General features: G+C 45.0%; 1 protein-coding gene across 1 annotated transcript in view; it reads right to left on the bottom strand.

Annotated features, from left to right (window-relative positions):
• Window positions 1-1,291: 1,291 nt before the first annotated feature.
• Window positions 1,292-18,853, bottom strand: part of epha2b (eph receptor A2 b) — a 28,999-nt gene continuing 11,437 nt past the window's right edge. Inside the window, exons 4-17 of the mRNA XM_061787842.1 lie at window positions 12,346-12,501; window positions 10,215-10,556; window positions 10,005-10,135; window positions 8,993-9,164; window positions 8,813-8,912; window positions 7,743-7,798; window positions 7,452-7,577; window positions 6,789-6,974; window positions 6,644-6,705; window positions 5,161-5,370; window positions 4,927-5,076; window positions 4,641-4,834; window positions 3,674-3,829; window positions 1,292-2,698 (exon numbers count right to left, since the gene is read on the bottom strand). Of these exons, the coding sequence (XP_061643826.1) occupies window positions 2,590-2,698; window positions 3,674-3,829; window positions 4,641-4,834; window positions 4,927-5,076; window positions 5,161-5,370; window positions 6,644-6,705; window positions 6,789-6,974; window positions 7,452-7,577; window positions 7,743-7,798; window positions 8,813-8,912; window positions 8,993-9,164; window positions 10,005-10,135; window positions 10,215-10,556; window positions 12,346-12,501 (2,150 nt within the window). The 3' untranslated portion in view covers window positions 1,292-2,589. The remainder of the gene's footprint in view (window positions 2,699-3,673; window positions 3,830-4,640; window positions 4,835-4,926; window positions 5,077-5,160; window positions 5,371-6,643; window positions 6,706-6,788; window positions 6,975-7,451; window positions 7,578-7,742; window positions 7,799-8,812; window positions 8,913-8,992; window positions 9,165-10,004; window positions 10,136-10,214; window positions 10,557-12,345; window positions 12,502-18,853) is intronic.

Here is an 18,853-nt window from a genome sequence, read left to right as displayed (position 1 = left end):
AAACGTATTCCGACCCTTTGCTCAGTGTTTAGTAGAAGCACCCTTTTGAGCTCATACAGCCATGAGTCTTTTTGCTTTTTCCCACCTGGATTTGGGGATCCTCTGCCATTCCTCCTTGCAGATCCTCCCCTGACTGCATCTCTGGAGCTCAGCCACAGTGACCTTTGGGTTCTTCTTGACCTCTCTCACCGAGGCTCTTCTCCCCCGATTGCTCAGTTTGGCCGGACGGCCAGCTCTAGGAAGGGTTCTGGTCGTCCCAAACGTCTTCCATTTCAGGATTATGGAGGCCACTGTGATCTTAGGAACCTTAAGTGCAGCAGAATTTTTTTTTTGTAAGCTTGGCCAGATCTGTGCCCAGCCACAATTCTGTCTCTGGGCTCTTCAGGCAGTTCCTTTGACATGCACTGTGAGCTGTAAGTGTCATATTCTGTTTTGTTTGCTTGTTTCCTGTGTGGAATTTTCGGTTGTGTTGCAGTCCCCGGGTTCAGGTCGGTGGGCGGAGTCTCTCGCGATGCAGCTGTTGGTGATTTGTCATCAGCAGTGTATTTAAGCATGGAAGACGCAGGAGGAAGATGCTGAAAAATTGTACTGCCCTGCCAGTAGCTCTTTTCGTCCGTTGTTTTTCTAGTAAGTACTACTGTTTTTCTGTTCTTGTTTCTCTTCCTTGTGTAGGTTAGAGTTTGTTCTCCTCCTGTGGCTCTCCGTCCACCGTCCTTATTTAAGTACCGGTCCGCTAGATGGTTTTTTCACGTTGGCCATCTGTCACATCACTTTCTGTTTATAGTCATCTTTTCCCATCGGCGTGCTCCCTTTGTTGAATAAAGTCTGTAAACATGCATCTTCTGTTGTCTTGCTTTGGGGTCCAAACATATTGCGTTTGACGCCGCCGTAACAGGGGGGTGTGGCTTTCCTCATCGAGTCCAATCAGTAGAATCAAACACAGCTGGACCCCAATGAAGGTGTGGAAACATCTCAAGGATGAGCAGAAGAAATGGACAGCGCCCGAGTTAAATTAAAATTAGTGTCACAGCACAGGATCGGAATACTTATTTTAATATAGCTGCAAAAATGTCAATTGTTTTTTCCCCCCCGTCAATATGGGGTGCTGTGTGTACATTTAATGAGGAAAACAAGGAACTTAAATGATTTTAAGAAATGGTGAACATTTTAAAGGGGTCTGAAAACTTTCGTACGGAAAGTTTTCATTGTATATATCGCACGTGTGTCGATTTGTATATTCCAAACACAAAGTTCACGTACAGAAAGCACAACAGCATATTGTGCCAATAAATCAGGATTTAAGACTTTATTGCTCGACATATGCATGAAAGCAAACGCAACTTTGAATATTTCAGCAATTAAAAAAAAAAAGTTTTTTTTTTTTTTTTTTTGAATGACAGAGCCACCTTCAATTCTAATCCAAGCTCAGTGTTTTATCAGGATGAATAAATAAAAGTACAAAATAAATAAACTATTAAATACATTTTTAAGGGGAAAAAAAATGAAGGCATTAAGTCTTTGATGAAGTATCATTTTTGGAGAGACAGCTAAAATGACTTTGGATAGAAAGTGGAAAATGTACAAAATGATCTGTCGCGCGACATCATATAAAATGTAACACAGAATCCCTTTTCCAAAGCTAGATTTATCATCTACAAAAGGATCATTTGAAAAATTCAAGTCAAGAAAGGTGTACATCACTAACAACAATTTGCAGTCATCAATTTAAAAAAAGAAAAACAAAGCAGGCACTTTTTAAACATCGCACTTCATTGTCAAAGCATTTGTTCCCCATCCCCTCCGGAATAGCATGAGAATGTGCGTGTCATTTACAAAAATAGACGAGACGTTGAAACTATCATTGAGTATGAAATCATCTCCACCACGACATCTCTTTTCTTTTTTGTCTTCTTGTTGTTGCATTCTGGCAAAGCTCCCCCACTCCATCTTCATTACCGGCAGATCAGATAGAGTGCCTTATTCGCACCATCACTTTTCTTTTTTTTTTTTTTTTAAAAAAGCATAAATAGGACATTTTCCGTCCTTTCTACACAAACCAAAACCACAATATTTTCAAAGGAAGTGCTACATTAGAAATTCTTGAATCCCCAGTGGTTTGGGTGACAAGCCAAAAACAAAGAAAAAGTCAATTATTTACAGGGTACCTCATGCATAAGCCTGACTTTTTTTGCTTCCAAGACGATAGCTTAGTTTGGTTTGGGCCGGCTCGAGCTCGTCCTCACTCGTCGAACGGGAAGCTGGACTCCTCGCTCTCTCGCCGCCACACCTTCTACCTTTCGCTCCACACTGGTTACACACGCGAAGCCATTCCCACGAGTCGTGTTTCTTTGTTTAAACAGGAATGCGTACTTGAGTCGACTTGTGCATTTCCGCCGCGGCTTGCTGATGTTCGCTCCGCTCTCTTGTTGATACAAGCGTGAAAGAGCGGACAGGAATTGATTTTTTTTTTTTTTGGGGGGGGGGGGGGAATGGATTTTTGCTCGTGCAGTATCGCTCCACCTCAACTGGGAGTCCAAAGGGCTTTTTCGCTTCAGTGCTCGATTTCAAGTCCCCTTTTTGTGGCGGCGATCACACTGCGAACACGCTCAAAGTGCTGGTCTGGTCCTTTAGGCCCAAAATGCTGTAGGCAATTCTTTTCAAATGGCCAGGCAGCCTCACCCCGATGTTCTTAATGTCCCTGCGACAGCAAGAGAGAGAGAGACATGACAGTATGTCAGCATTTACACTCTGGCCACCTTTCAAAACTTTTCACGCTCCCACGCCTTAAAGTCATTAAACACCCGCTTCCACTCCATTCATGTGGAGCGGGTTCAACGTAACATCATGAAAGGACAACACTTTAGTCAAAGCCGTCATTAGCGGCTTTAATGATTTAACAATGATACGCTCGGCTGCCGGTTGCCTCGAGAGTGCTTGCAGATGGGGCAGCGCAATCGCACCGTTCCCCCGCCACCGACACTTCAAACGACTTTGTCATCTGCTTCGCAATCTTCCCAAATCACAGCCAGTTAAGATGTGAACGGCGTGCAGCAGGCAGCAGGGAAGATTCCTCTTGTGGCTTCCTTTTGGCTGCTCGCCCGCTTGGAAAAAGCTCTGGCCCTCATTATTGTCCCAAACAAGCAGATATGATGTGCTTGACTAAGCCTTTTCTCCAAACGTTTGGGCAATTTCATTCAATTGCCTCCTAAGTGTTCCCATACATGTGAGAAGATAAGACTTAACCCCTCGTCCACCTTCAATTTCTTCAAGAATGTTCTCGTCATTTAAAAAAAAAAAAAAAAAAAAAAAAAAAAGCCACAAGAAGCATTTTGCCCTCAACAGCCAAAAGTGACTTTTTGAGGGTTCGCAAAGCGGCGCTCAGGGCAAAGTGTGTGGGCAGAGGGAGGGATGAAGGGATGAGAGAAAGAGAGGAAAAAAAAAATGGCGTGACCTCCAAAAAAAAAAAAAAAGCCACGTATTTTATTCTTACTTTTTCCATCACAAGTTTTGACTGAGGTTGAAGATGATAATGACGCCATTCTAGAAAGTACTTGGACAAAGTCAGGAAGAGAAAAACACACTTGTGCAATATAATGTATGGAGCCAAACCAAAAATAATAATAACAAGAAGATTCTCAAACCGATAGGTGGCGTCAGCAAACGTCCCACTTACTCGTTCTTCATCTGCAGGACCTGCTCCATGCCGACGATGCCGGCACAGCTGAAGTTGTCGCTGTACTGGCTCATCTTGATGGACTCCAGCCACTCGGGCACGGACCGGAAGGGCGAGCCGTCCGAGCCGCTGACGCTGGGCAGGCGGATGGAAACTCTGCGGGACGCCGACAAGTCAATCCCCCGTGATTATATCCGTCCAGACAATAAGCAAATAAAATACGATTTTCATGACGTTCAGGAGCAGTGGTTAGCAAACGTTTCACACCAAGTACCACCTCAACAAATATTTAGCTGTCCAAGTACCAAGAGAATGACCAACATTAAAATACAGTCACAAAAAAATAAATACAGAGGCTTTGGTTTGTGTCCGTAAAAGCACATTTACCTGTACTGTACAACTGAACTGCACGTGCGAAATAATAAAAATCAAATGTACGTGAAAAGTCCAAATGTACCATAAAGGATTTTAAATAAATAAGACTTAATAGATATTACGGATGCACGGAATACTCATTTGTGGGGTTTTATACCATTCCTACGAACCATTTTGACATCTGGGTAAGCAAATGGAGCAAACCTTCAAACGACAAACCTTGTCGTGAGCTGGCGTCGACCTCCGTCTCGCCGTTCCTCGAGAAGGTGTGCTCGATTTGCTTCCCCAAATGTCCAGTTATGGCGCTACAGTCACTTCATAGTCATAAATTACTATTTTGTGCACATATTATATTTGCGAGATGTGTCAGAAAAGTTCCAGGACCTGAGTCACAAAAAAATACACTTTGAATCTAGACTACAAGATTTCCCTTCAAAGTCATGCCCCTGGAGTATAACGCACTTTTCTTAACTTTTTCGATACAACTCTCATATTGTTGCCACAAATGATTTTTTTTATTCCCCCCCCCTCCTCCGCCACCGCATCAAGTCTGGGGCTCCCTAACTTAATGCTCTGTTTGAATAAAGGTTACCGTGGGTCAAAGTCGGCAATGGCCTTGAGGGAGTCTGGACTCCGCAGCAGTTTGTCCAGCAGGCTGACAATGTCCCCGAAACGCGGCCTCTTCGAGCGGTCCTGGAGCCAGCACTGAAGCATGAGCTGGTAAACAGCCGAGGGACAGTCCATGGGCGCCGGCAGCCTGAAAGCCTCATTGATAGCCTTCATCACCTGCAGACAATTTACCAGGCGCGCCGCTGATGACTCAGAGCGGGCGGGCGGTACACGTCGGCGCGAAGTGCGGCCCAAAACCAAAATCTCACCTCGTGATTACTCATGTCCCAGTAGGGCCTTTCGCCAAACGCCATCACCTCCCACATAACGATGCCGAAACTCCAGACGTCGCTCGCTGACGTGAACTTCCTGTACGCGATTGCCTCTGGAGCTGTCCAGCGAATGGGGATCTTTCCTCCCTGTTGCAGAAAAAGGGACCAAACCCATCTCAAACATGCCTGTGAAGTAAACGGTTGATGCCATTCATCGTACATCTAACTCACACTTGTGGTGTAGGTCCCCTCAGGATCATCTTCCAGCACTCGCGATAAGCCAAAGTCGGACACTTTACACTCCAGAGTGTTGTTGATCAAGATGTTGCGAGCGGCCAGGTCACGGTGGACGTAGCTCATATCAGAGAGGTACTTCATGCCCGCAGCGATGCCCCGCAGCATGCCCACCAGCTGGAAGGAGGAAATCTCGCCGTCGCGGTCCTGACGGCAAGAAAAGAAAATGGTATTAGCTCCAAATACAATAACACAACTGAACCTGAACCTGAAGCACTTTCCATTTCTCACTTAAAATACTGTCGACAAAGTGTCAGTTCCAGAATTGCCCACTTTCGTTTACTGGCGCTGTGGTGCAAATGCAGGCAGAGAACAGATATACAACATGACTGGATTCAATTCCAAAAGACGTGCCCCCCGCGCCTACGGGGCGACCATGTTGAATGTGGGGCACTGACGTGGCAGCCATGGTGTAATGGATCTATCTATTGTTTATTGTACATAGAGCACTGGCAGAGAGAGAGTGGCATGGCTGCGGCGTTAACTCTGAGGAATACAAAACAAGTCGACCTGGTATATGCTATTTTTGATACAGTAACAGGTTTTTTTTGGGTCACGCCATTCCCCTTTGACAACAGATTTGGAACTAGGAAGCACACTAATTCCTCGTGGCTCATTAAAGCGACTCGCCTACGATGAGCACTGTACTCCAACAATGTCACCATGGCCAAGCACACCGGCGTGATAAGTCTGGATAAAATGTGGAACTTTCAAACATTTTCAAGCTTTTTTTTATATTTGACAATAACTTTGCAGTGTACTGTGCATTTTAGGCCATGAAAAACAACTACAAAACAATAATTTTGTACTGTACAGTAATATGGATACATTTGGCCTAAAAAAAAGTGCGTTCCTCTCGGTTCCACGTAGCACCTACACCGCCGCCTACTCGCTCGAATTTGGAGCATAATTAAACGCATCATCTGGTCATCTAGGTCCATTTGTTCTAGCAGACTCTGTTCCACGGTCGCCATTGTTGTTGCTTTGTTCCTTGTTACGGAAAGGAAAGTTAAAAACGGCGACCGGAAATGGTCAAAAAATGCAGAAGAAAGTCCACCCTGTGGCGTGCTAGCCAATACCAGCCGTAGCGACACCCCCGACTTGGAGGTGAACTGCAGTACATTTTCCAAACTGCGCGCGTGGGTTGCGCTCGACTATAAAGGCAAACTGCGCACGGGACGTCAGCGCAGTCACCGCCCGCGCGAGTATAAAGAAGCCTTAACGGCATAGCATTTATTGCCAGCCAGTCAAAAATGAACAAGGAACCCTCATCCACCAGAGCAGTATAGAGCCATTTTGACACTTTCAGGCCACCGTACAGCCTGCTGGTGCTAATGAGCACGCTCAAGATCTCCATGAAGGACAATAAGTAACCGGCCCAAAAATCGATATTTGTACATTTGAATTTGTATGAACTCACCCTGAGGTACCTATCCAGCGCGCCGTTCTCCATGTATTCTGTCACAATCATGGCGTGTTTGACTGCACACAAACACACACATTAAAATAACAACCAAAAAAACATGTTAAGAAACAGTGCCGAGACAAAGACAAAGAGTTCTTACATTTGGTGACCACCCCCTCCAGGCGGATGATGTTCTGGTGGGAGAATTGGCCCATGATGGAAGCCTCGCCCAGAAAGTCCTGCCTCTGCTTCTCAGAGTAGCCCGGCTTCAGCGTCTTGACAGCCACGGCCACCTCTTTCCTGCCTGGGACCTTCAGAATACCGCGGTACACCTCACCAAACTCTCCTGCAAGACACAACAGCAACAAGATAGCAGGGGGGGGGGAGAGTTCTTTGTGTGAAACGGAGGGGAAAAAATAAAGTGTGTGTGGCTGTTTGCCCTGAGGCGCTCCCGCAGAGGTGTGTTCAAGGTTGGGTGTTGTTGAAGCGGCGGACGGCATGTGGTGCGGGGGTATGGGAATCAGCGGTCACGTGAGGAGGAAGACAGGGAGGGGGTACGGTCGTGGGAACCGGGGTGGAGGTGTATACCGGAGGGGGAAAAAAAAAGTGGTCCGGCTTGAATAAACATCTCGTGCGTGGGAGATTTGAGAGGCGCTGATGTATCGCAACTCGGGCAAGAGTTGCCACAACAAGCCAGGTAGATGTTCATCTTACGGAAATAAGCCGCCGTCAATCGACGCGTTAAGCTGTGGAAAATGTGCTGAGTAAACAGCCCCGGCGGGGATTGCGACATCTCTCAGCATGCGGGCAGCCACTCACTCACCAGCTCCGATGACTTTTTGTTTGCTGATGTGGCTGGGGTGGATTTCGGTGGCAAACTTCAGGACAGCTGTGTTGGGGTCCTCGTAGGTGTGCGGGTCCACGTAGGTCTTCAGGGGCTTCAGTTGCTCTACGGGGGGGGGGGGGTCATACGACAACAATGGATGCATGTTCACTCGCTCAACTGATGAATCAGGTGAGGAGAAAGATAAATGGGATGGGCATTCCACCCCCCCCCCCCCCCCCCCCCCCACCCCCAAACCCAAACCCCCCCCTCCAACCCCCCCCCCGGTACCTGAGCTGGAGAAGTAGGCATCTTCCGGTCCTTGTCTGGTGTGAGAGTTTCTTTTCCTGAATAAAAACAAACAAAAGATCACTTGTTTACCACCAATGAGATTATACACAGTTAAGACCAACATCATCACAGCCTACACTGCAAATACTCAAAATCGAACCAAGACTATTTGTCTTATTTCTAGTCACAACTAATCTGATTACGCTTAATTAAAATAAGACTAGGGACCAAAAAATTGACTTGCTTATAAACAATTTTCACTTGTTTCAATATAATTTTCATTTCAAAAAGGTAGAAAAGAAATTTGCCATTGGATCAAGTATTTTTCCCCCCCTTTCTTACTCCACTGGCAATTGTTTTCCCACTTTTTTTTCAAGTGAAACTATGCTTGAAACAATGAAAATTGTTTAAACCTCCTGTTATGTCGCAAATCACTACTGACCCATTTTGAGGTTTAAAACGCTATATTTTTCGGAAGAAAATGAAAAGAACAAAAATGAAAATATTATTAAAATGATATATCCATAATAAAACCCATTGTATTTTTCCTGCGACACATGCACGCATACCTCGTTGATGTGAAATTAGCTGCATATTCTACTTCCTAATGCGACAGGCCCGCTTTAATATCAATGGCACATAGCAACCTTTGTCATGGCTTCCACAAAGGATCTCTTTGATATTCGCTAACGACGGGCTGTGTTTGCTAAGGCGTTTTAAAGCAGCGACGAGCCGACAGGAGGAAGGCGGACGAGGACGAGCTTCCGGCTGCTCCAGGAGCGCTTCAGCGCAACCTTGCAAGACAGAGAAGCACTTTGTGCCGAGAGGCGTATCCCTCTTGTCGCACTCTTCACGCATTTCCTTTCAAAGGCTCCCCGACACTCCCGAGTATTGAACCGATGAACGTGCAACACTTTCGTTTTGTTCCTTGAGGGTTGGGACACATTGAGGTGCGGGAGGTTGACAAAAGGAAGAAAGAAAAGAAGCGGTGAAGACGGATTGAATGCAAAGGCCATTTTGAGGCCTTATGGAGGAACAAAGAAAAAGGAGGAGGAGGAGTGCTTACTGACCGTCTGCGGAGGAAGACAACCACGACCAGTATGAACAATACGGCTGCGCCAGCGACCGGCAGGCCGAAAATAAGCGTGGGGTTGGTTTGAGTCAGAGGTTCTGGAAAAAGGCACATAAAAGGCTGAATTAAAACCGCGCCGTTCCAAAATGTGTGAAAGAGTTGCCCGAGTCATCTTTACCCGCTGACGAGGTTTCAAACTGTTCCTCCACGCTGGAGCCTCCGGGACTGCCGTCACTGCTGAGGGCCTGCACCCTGAACAGGTAGGCCGTGCCTGGGGCCAGATCGCTGATCTGCACCGAGTTCTTCTCCAGGATCAGCACCGTGTACGTGGTCACGTCCAGATTGTCATCCTGCGAGAGCCAAGGGGGGTTTCAGGTCAGGTCACTGTGTATTTTCTACAAGCTTAAGTTTGGACATCATCATCTGCGCGCTTAAGTAAAAAAAAAATAATAATAAATGCTTATTTTGCTCCAATTTGGGTCCCAAATGTGTTAACAAAGTAGTAATCCACAAGTCCCTTCATCTGGCAGGTGAGTCCTATTGCACAGATCTTGTGCGTCTCAAAAACTGGATGCTTTCCAAGAGAGTGATCAGGAATTACGGAAATTCTGAAGAATTTACACAGTAAGAAATGTACAAAATTTAGAAAGTGTTGGTACTAATGGCACGCAATCTGAAAACATTGATAAACCATCTCTTGATTTCGGGGTTTTTTTTCCTCTTCAATGCGGGAACATACAGTACATTTGTACTATTCACCAATACATTCATAAGTAAAATCTTTTAAAATATGTAATAATTAGCATAGAATTGCCATATAGTACATGATACTGACGGTATAAATGATTTTAAAGTTTCAGGTCCTTTATATTCATTCTCATCAATTCCTATGGAAAGTGTCCAATGTACACACAGTGTATTTCCCAAATTCCTCAGCTCAACTTCCCATGGAAAGTTTCTGGAATTGTTCCCGCCACTTTCCAAACCGAGGCACAATTAAGGAAACATTTTTCTTCAAAATCTGTACAACATAAATCAAGCGCTCTATTCAAAATATCTAACATTACTAATCTAGTTTACCGCAGCGGTGCTCAATAACACATTCTAACAAATTATAATGCATATCTGGGAGTTTGATTGATAGAAAATGCAGAAGAATGCCGATTTGAAATGGAAGAAAAGACGAGCACCTTCTTGCGATAGGTCAGTTCATAGCGGAACGGCCGAGGTTGGAAACGCGGTCGGGAGGAGACGTCCCAGGAGATGGACAACTTGGTGGCCGTTCTCTCCACCATTCGAATGGAGGTGATCTTCGGGGGATCTAAAGACAGAGCGCCTTCGTTCAGTTTTTTCATCTCAAGGACAAATATGCTCTACAGAAAGACGGCATCACTCGTCACCCGTGTAGTGCAGAGATGTCGTCAAAGCGCTGGTGGATGGCGCGGCCTGACTGGCGAACATGGACACGCCGCTACGAACCTCCACGGTGAAGGTGTAGTTGAAGTGAGCGTCCAGCTCGCTCACCGAGACCCTGGTGTCGGTCAGGCCGGAGCTGGACGGATCGTAGTGGATCCTGTCCCCGCAGGGCTGGCAGGAGGAGCCCTCGCAGCGCTGGCATTCCACGCTGTACGTCAGGTCCGACCGGCCTCCGCTGTCATCTGGCGGACCCCAGGAGAGGAGGAGTTTTCCGGCGGAGAGTTGCGTGGTCGTCGCCATGAGGTCTTTGGGGGCAGAGGGGAGACCTGAGCATGGGATGAATACAAATATGGATATTAGACATGGGCTGTCTAAACTATGGCCCGGGGTCCATGTTTGATGCTTTGGAATGCACGACTCAAGATAAATGATACTTAAAAAAAAAAATTTAAAAAACACACTGTTTAAAAACAGAAATCGGTTCAGTAAGGACGGTAAATTTAATTGGCATAGCACTTTTCCCACAATGGACTGACATACTGCTTTACAATACAATCATACATACATATGTAAAAAATACAGAACAGACTTCTAAATCAATTAGGACAAAGTCCTTCTCTTTCTTTAGTTTTCTTCCTTCTTATTTTCCAATTTTTTAACCCGGTAAACCCAGATGACAGCCTTTCCCGCTAATAGAACATCTGGATGGACCAACACGGTAATGACCTCCAGTAAAAAGAAAAGCCTATCAGGCACGAAGTTAACAACAGCAATTAGGGTGGCACATTCCGCTGCTGGCATCATGCTCCTCAATGCAAAGACTTTCGACGGCTTCGCTACAAAAAGAACCGAGAAGAAGCATGTCGTTAACGTGTAGGAACGCACGTTCAACAAGCGCGGAAAGGCGGAGACACAGACGGCCGTCTGAGTAGCGTTTTCACATTCATCTCCCAGTAAACCTCGTTAGGAGGAAGCCGCTCTCGTTACAGCGGCCGACCGGTATGTGGTCCGTGCTCATGCGTGCGGTCCCGTGAATAATAAACGAGATCCATTATTACCTATATATATCTGACTCTTTATGTCAATGCTGCTAACAAAACAACAACACATCTTTGCCTGAGGAATGTCCACTTAGCCTAATTGCTAGCGAAAAATGCAAAACACCATAGATGGGCTAACGAATAAAAGTCAGTGTTGAGGCGTTATAATCCGCCGGACGAGCCAACGACTAGCATCTGTGTCATGGTGTGATAACCCTTTAAACATACAATATTACAGTACTCGCAGGGCATATATTCTTTACCCTCTGCGAAAAACCGCTATTACTGCAGCTTACTGAGGAGTTGTGACTGTATTTTCTGTCGCCGTGTAAATCCATATCTTTATTACACTGCTCCGAGGTGACAAAGGTACACACGCCAGGAGGAGCCGCACAATTGCAATGAATTACTCATGATGCACAAATTATATGATTGCTATATATTTTTATAATGTCCAATATTATAGAGTGCTGTTTTATTTATTAAAAAAAACACAAACTTACAAACTTTTTGCTGTCCAGATTGCTCTTGTTTTGGTTCTGAATGTGGAGATGTGATACAGGCGTGGATCTATTCTAAAGCGGCTGAATGTTCCAAAACTTTATTGGCCGCAATGACAAAAACGCAAGCTCGTCACCCATCTGGGACGAAATCTCGAGGACAGGTTTGCTTTTGAAAGACCCCTGGAGGTGGCCGGCGTGACTTCCTCGAGTTGAAATGGCAGACTTGCTGCGTCTTTTCAGCCGTTTTTTTTTTTTTTTTTTGTATGGGATATATTTTTTTATAGGTCTACTCATGACACGTCAAGATAAAACCTAAGAAGAACTGTGATGGAAAAACGAACAAAACTGATCAAAATTAAAGCTGTGAGCAGTGATAAAAGTCAGGTCCATCGTGGCATGTTTGGTTGAGTTTGGTGAGGGAGAAGCCCAGAGATCCAACCACAACCTCTCGGCGAGACACGTTTCCAATTTAATTTCCTGTTGGTGTCACATTTCTTTATGATCCAAAGTCCCACTAGAAAAGTTGGTGTGGAAAAAAAAAAAAAAAGAAAAAGATGCGGGCGTGTCATCACCTGAGCAGGGTCCAGTGGGTGGGTCCCCGGGGGCCCGATAGGAGCCGTCAACGCAGGAACAGAACAAAGCCCCGGCGCCCGGCCCCTGGGTGTTGGCAGGACACGGTTGACACTTCTCACCGGAAGCTTCCGCTTTGAAGAAGCTGGGCTGACATTCTGCATCGGAAAACAGAAAGGCATTTGCAGGTGTGACTTGAGGCAAAGATCACATGTGACACAAAACCAGCCAGTCTGGCCTCCTTGAAGATTTCGCGAGTGCAGTGAACTTTTCACCTCATATAATGCAAGACGGCAAGCTTCAGTGGATGCGTTATTAGGCAAAGGTCAAAGGTGTCGAAGAGATATGAGAAGGAAAACAGAGGCTGTGCACAGTGTTGACTCAAGTCATTACAACTGCGTCCATCCTTGCAACATGCCACCAATACGCTCCCTCTTGGCTCAGGAAACTCCTGCCTCTCTTCGAAGAAAAAAAAACAAAAAAAGCACAACCAGTCGTCCCGCATTCCGCAGCAGAAAGACGAGTAACGTGTGAGGCAGCAAGTTCCAGTCATGCTTAACTTCAAACACCGAGATCCCCGTGAAACGTACACATTCGGGCCATACGAATGTTCAATTCAATCCCAGTTGACAGGGACAAAGGACATCTGTGCCACATTAAGATGCTGCAATCTAGATTGAGTCTGGATGAAACACAGCAAATTATACGTGATGTGAAAAACTTTGCCCCTCATTTAATTTTCTATGATATCATTAGTTTGAGAATTCATTCATGTGGAAGACATCCTCCGTGTAGCCTGAAAACACGCATACGCACACACACACACACACACACTAATGAAAGCGTAACCTTGGTGGAGAACATATTGTAAATAAACTAATGATGGTAGCAGTACCAAATTATTATTGAGCTGTGACACTTGTAATTCAGTTCCCCCCCCCGCTTGTCGTGATTGTACTATTATGAAAATCTGTAATGTCCTCCTCGCATGTGGGAAAGCATTGCCACAGTCAACGGTGCACTTATCGGCTGCTTATTGGATGCTTAGTGAACAATAAAACACAAACACAATGAATGAAGACAAACGCAACACGCGGGAGCTGCTGTCGACCACAGCTTGCGCAAAGACACTCGCACGCAGACTCCAAATAGCTTGGTCACATCGAGGGGGCTGACGTCACATGCCACCCCATCAGACTCCGCCTTTTAAAAGGCGCATATTGCAGATATCACAACACGTACAATATTTTCTATACATTTAATGCTTGCAATTTGTTGTGCGCTCAAATACGTTAACAATGTGTTTAAATAGTGTGTTTTAATAAGTTTAAATATGTTTAAAGCACGTGGAAGGGGTAAAACTATCTTTAAAAAAAATAAAAATTTATAATGTCTCTCTGTATTGCGGATTTTCAGCAATTGCGGGTAGGTCTGGAACGCATCCTGTGCGTGAATGGAGGTTAACTAAATTTTTGCTCAACTCAATTTTATTTGCGAAGACAAAAAAATAACTGCAATTGAAACAAAGTTCTGTACATGAATACAAATTGAACATACAAAAGACGCTTGAATGTAACATAATATTGAAACAAACAGTCACAAAGTTAAAAACGATACAAAAAAAAAAAAAAAAGACACTAAAATAAGAGTCCAAGTCTCATGCTGTGTTGAACGTCAAAAAATAATTATGGGTTTTAAGGCGGGTCTTAAGAATGGACAGGGGGTTGGTTAACGTGCACCGGGAGGTCATTCCATTGTTTGGGAGCAGCGACAGAAAAAGCTCCATTCCCTCTGCGCTTCTGCTACAGTTCCTCCAGGAGCACCGGGTCAGCTGACCTGAGCAATGGAGCCACTCATGGAGTGAAGGTAAAGAACTCTAAAGTGCACAGGGAGCCAGTGGATTGAGGCTAGAATATGAGTTCTGTGCTCCCTCTTACGTGTTCCAGTTAAGTGGTTTGCAGGAACATTTTGAACTAACTGGAGAGGTTCAAGTGAGGACTGGCTGACTCCAAAGTAAAGTGCATTACAGTAAATTAACTGAGATGTGACGAAGGCATGGATTACCGATTCAGGTGAAAAAAGATGGACTCACAGTCACTACTACACCAATAATATAAATGTGTTGATTCACACTATTCTTTAATGGTAACATCCTTGAAAGAATACTTACCTGCCATGAAAAATATGAAAACAACAAGTTAAACAAAAGAACCAAAAAAAAAATTGAAAAATCATTCATAAATGTTTTCTAAAATCTGACATGCAACAGAAATGTAGCAGTGGTGAATGAAGGGCACTCAACATTCTAGCACATTCTATCCCCCCCTCACACCACATGCATACTTTTGAAAGCATAAGGCCCAGATAAGGTGACACTCGATTTCACACGTCCAGTGTTAGAGGACAGAACTGCAGGTAGCGCGCCCTGCCGTGCGTCGCCGCGTTGAAATTTGAACTTAATACGGCGTGAAATGTCCCGGAGAGCGCTTCATAAAAGAGAGTGAAAATGAGAGGGCCCTCCTTTGGCCGAGAGCATTCCGCCGGCGGCGGCGATGGGGGCTGCCGCTCGTGCCCTCACACCGTGGCACATTCGCATAAACGCACCATGCGAGCAAACACGTACGCGTGAGTAATATCTGAAATCGGAGCTAGGATTATGCCTGCTCCCCGTTCACCTGTTCAAGTCAATTAGGCTGCATTTCTATATACACGCATGTCACGCTTAAAACACGTTGCCTCCTCCACTCGTAACGCTGCAGCATTGAAGTAGCCCCCGACAGATGGCATAAGACTCCAAATGAACGTGCATGCTTGAGGTTGAACCCAAGTCGACGTTCCGACTCCGCATTAATGTTTAACGCTTGAAGCCGACTAATCGCTAATTACTTGTTTTGGGCATTTCATCTTCCAATTGACCAATAGGGTTTATGCACAAACAACATTTAGCAAAACAGGACAAAGCACTTCCTTCAGGTTCAGGTCACTGGCGGCGGAGTCCTATGGCAGGAGACCGGAACAAAGCACCTGTACAAGTATTAAACATCTGCAATGTCTTTTGTTTAACACAAGATGTCTTCAAGAGCTACCAAAGATGAACATATAGCCGATGCTTAGGCTTTATTCGCGTTGACATACAGCGGAACCTCGATAGAGTGGACTAATAGGGACGGAGGGTCATCCGACAGACGATTGTCCGTTACATTGAAGCACTTTTTTTGAGCCCATATGCCACTAATTACAACAACTGCAATTAGCATACATGTACCTTTCAGCATGAATGGTGTCTTCACAGATGTGTAAGATCCCCATGCCATTGGCACTAACACAGCCCCATACCATCACAGATGCTGGCTTTTGACCTTTGCGTCCAGAACAGTCCGGGTGGTTCTTTTCCTCTTTGGCCCGGAGGACACGACGTCCACAATTTCCAAAAACTATTTGAAATTGGAAAAGTGTTCTGTGGTCCGACGAGTCCACAGAACACTTTTCCACTTTTCATCGGTCCATCTTAGATGAGCTCGGGCCCAGAGAAGCCGGCGGCGTTTCTGGGTGTTGTTGATAAATGGCTTTTGCTTTGCATAGTAGAGTTTCAAGTTGCACTTACGCATGTAGCGCCGAACTGTATTTACTGACATTGGTTTTCTGAATTGTTTCTGAGCCCGTGTGGTGAAATCCCTTACACATTGATGTCGGTTTTTGATACAGTGCCGCCTGAGGGATCGAAGGTCACGGGCATTCAATGTTGGTTTTTGGCCTTGTCGCTTACATGCAGTGATTTCTCCAGATTCTCTGAACCTTTTGATGATATTATGGACCGTAGATGATGAAATCCCTAAATTCATAAATTGAGGAACATTGTCCTTAAACCTTTGCACTATTTTCTCACGCACTTGTTCACAAAGAGGTGAACCTCGCCCCATCTTCGCTTGTGAATGACTGAGCAATTCAGGGAAGCTCCTTTTCTATCCAATCATGGCACCCACCTGTTCCCAATGAGCCTGTTCACCTGTGGGATGTTCCAAACAGGTGTTTGATGAGCATTCCTCAACTTTCTCAGTCTTTTTTCCCACCTGTCCCAGCTTTGTTGTGGGACAGGTGGTTTGTGTTGCAGCAATAAAATTCCAAGTTAATGATTATTTGCGAAAAACAAAAAAGTTGATCAGTTTGAACATCAAATAGCTTGTCTTTGTAGTGTATTCAATTAAATATAGGTTTGAACATGATTTGCAAATCATTGTATTCTGTTTTTATTTACGTTTAACACAACGTCCTAACTGCATCGGAATCGGGGTTGTAGAAGCCGAAAAAGAGAGCATGCTGCATCATATCAATTGGATTTAGTCCTGGACACACAGCAGAGGGGCTCCTGTGAAGAGGTGTACATTAACTTGAAGGGCGGACGGAACACCAAAGACAACTAGTTTACATGAAAAGAATGCACTCGCATGTCACTCAAGCGTCCCATTAGGACAGAAGCTCCTCTCTACCGCGTCAGCTGCTTCGCTATTTATTAAACCAGCCAAGTGAGGTGCCGTGGAGAGGAGATGAGGATCCTGCTGAGGGCTGACGGAAAGGGCGAAAAGACAGAGGGCAGACCTGACTCCAGCATTGAGAAGGGGAAGCAGCTGCTGCCTCTAACTCACATTCATAGTTCAACCTCTCCTCACTCGTAATCCCCAAATTCCTTCCTCCCCTCTCCCCAACGAAGCCATTAACATTGCTATTCACCGGCGAGCAGCAGGCGAGGGGAATGCCACGCCATTCAAGTGCTAAGAGGGGAAAAAAAAAAAAGCCTTGCAGATGGGAGTTGCCCAAATGCCACATGGCAAGTGAAAAAAGAGGCAGGCTGGCCTATGTCTCGAACGCATCTTGCGCGACCTTATAGTCACATCGAGACACATTCCAGTGAACGCCACGCAAGAGGAGGGCCCGACCAAAACAAGCCGCGCTGCTACTTTTCCATTCCATTCTCGATGAGTTAAAAAAAAACAAAAAAAAACAAACAAACAAAAAAGCCATTGACTTTCCATTTTGTGACTTTATGAATTCAAAGTGTTTATTCATGTAAGATTCTCTGGAAATAAACTGTAGGAATAAAACCAAGCACTGGGATTACTCTTTTACTACTGACATGCATATACAAAAACCACATAAAAACAAGTAGAAAGTAAACACTTTTTCTAGGTCTGCAAGAAATGTGGCCGGCACCGGTTCAGGGTGAAGATAGCTGGGATAAGCTGCAGGAGCCCCGCGACCCGTGTGAGGAGAAGCGGTCAAGAAAATGGATGGATGGATGCAAGAAATGTTGGGCTAAGTGCCCCTAAAACCAGATTTCAAAGATGCAACTTAGTCCCAATCCATACGCCGACATCGTACTGTACATTACTGACAAAAACTTACAGATGTTGGGCTTTGGTGTGAAATTCCAGGGGGGAAACTAAAATGCACTGTAATCTTTAAATGTAAACTTTGAACTTTTGTAAACTTTAGCATGCTCATTTCCATCTGTTCAATGTTTCAGTGCTTTTTGCACAACTTTGTTCTGTCACAAAAAGTTCAACAGGAAAATTTACAACAGGCGTTTGATCCGTGGATTGACCAATACATTTCCAATGACGTCCACTTCTTCGCCTTTCTGAGAGTCTTGCGAGACTTCATGAAGTCACTTGTTTTAGATTTCCTTTTTAGGTCTACTTGAACACTGTGTACACAATAAAACTTCGGTATTTTGACTGTATTTGCCCTTGAATGCCGATTCCTCACTGTTTTACAATCGAGAGTAGCTTGTCTTTGAAAACGGTGTCAGTTTCTGGGGCCATGCTAACCCGTGTTACTACTAGTGTGGCATTAATCACTCATCGTGAGAGTAGAAAAGGACATCCTAATTCTACTACAGTGATGCCTTTCTCAACCAGTAGAAAATGTGAAACCCTAGATATTACATGCAAGAGAAAATACCACGGAACTTTTGAAATTTGTTTTACATTTAATTGTGGGTCATACCGCCCAGCACTGATTGCAAGGTGTCTGTCATCTTGGTTTCGGAGCTCGGAGCGTCTTGGAGCTTTAGCACTAGCTCGTCTAAACTGTCCATTTAAAAAGGAATTGCTCAGGGGTACCCAAATGTAACCACTTCCCCGCAATCAGTTTTTGATGTTAATATTTTTCTTGTCCTTAGTACTTCCATCCATTCTTCTTGGCTCTTCTTGTAGGTTTTGAACCTCAAGCCCGTAAGCCAAGCCTTGACCTTTAGTAGGACCATCAGTCAGTGGCTGTTGAGGTTTTTACCAAAACAACAGTGCAAGGAAGCGTTCAGAGTCCACGCAGAAGGTGGATTGTTTCGCGACACGACAGGAAGCGTGAGGCTGACGCAGCGCTTCCTTCCTTCCTCAAGCGTTCAATGAAAGTAACAAAACACAGCAAGCGTGACCAAGAGAAGCGGCAGCATTGAGCCAAAACCTGAAGGAAGACTCCTGATATGACCATGAACAAAAGCCTTTTAAAGTCCAA

Source organism: Phyllopteryx taeniolatus, chromosome 1 (assembly GCF_024500385.1).
Source record: "Phyllopteryx taeniolatus isolate TA_2022b chromosome 1, UOR_Ptae_1.2, whole genome shotgun sequence".
NCBI lineage: Eukaryota > Metazoa > Chordata > Actinopteri > Syngnathiformes > Syngnathidae > Phyllopteryx > Phyllopteryx taeniolatus.
This window is presented reverse-complemented; position numbering and strand designations above follow the sequence as displayed.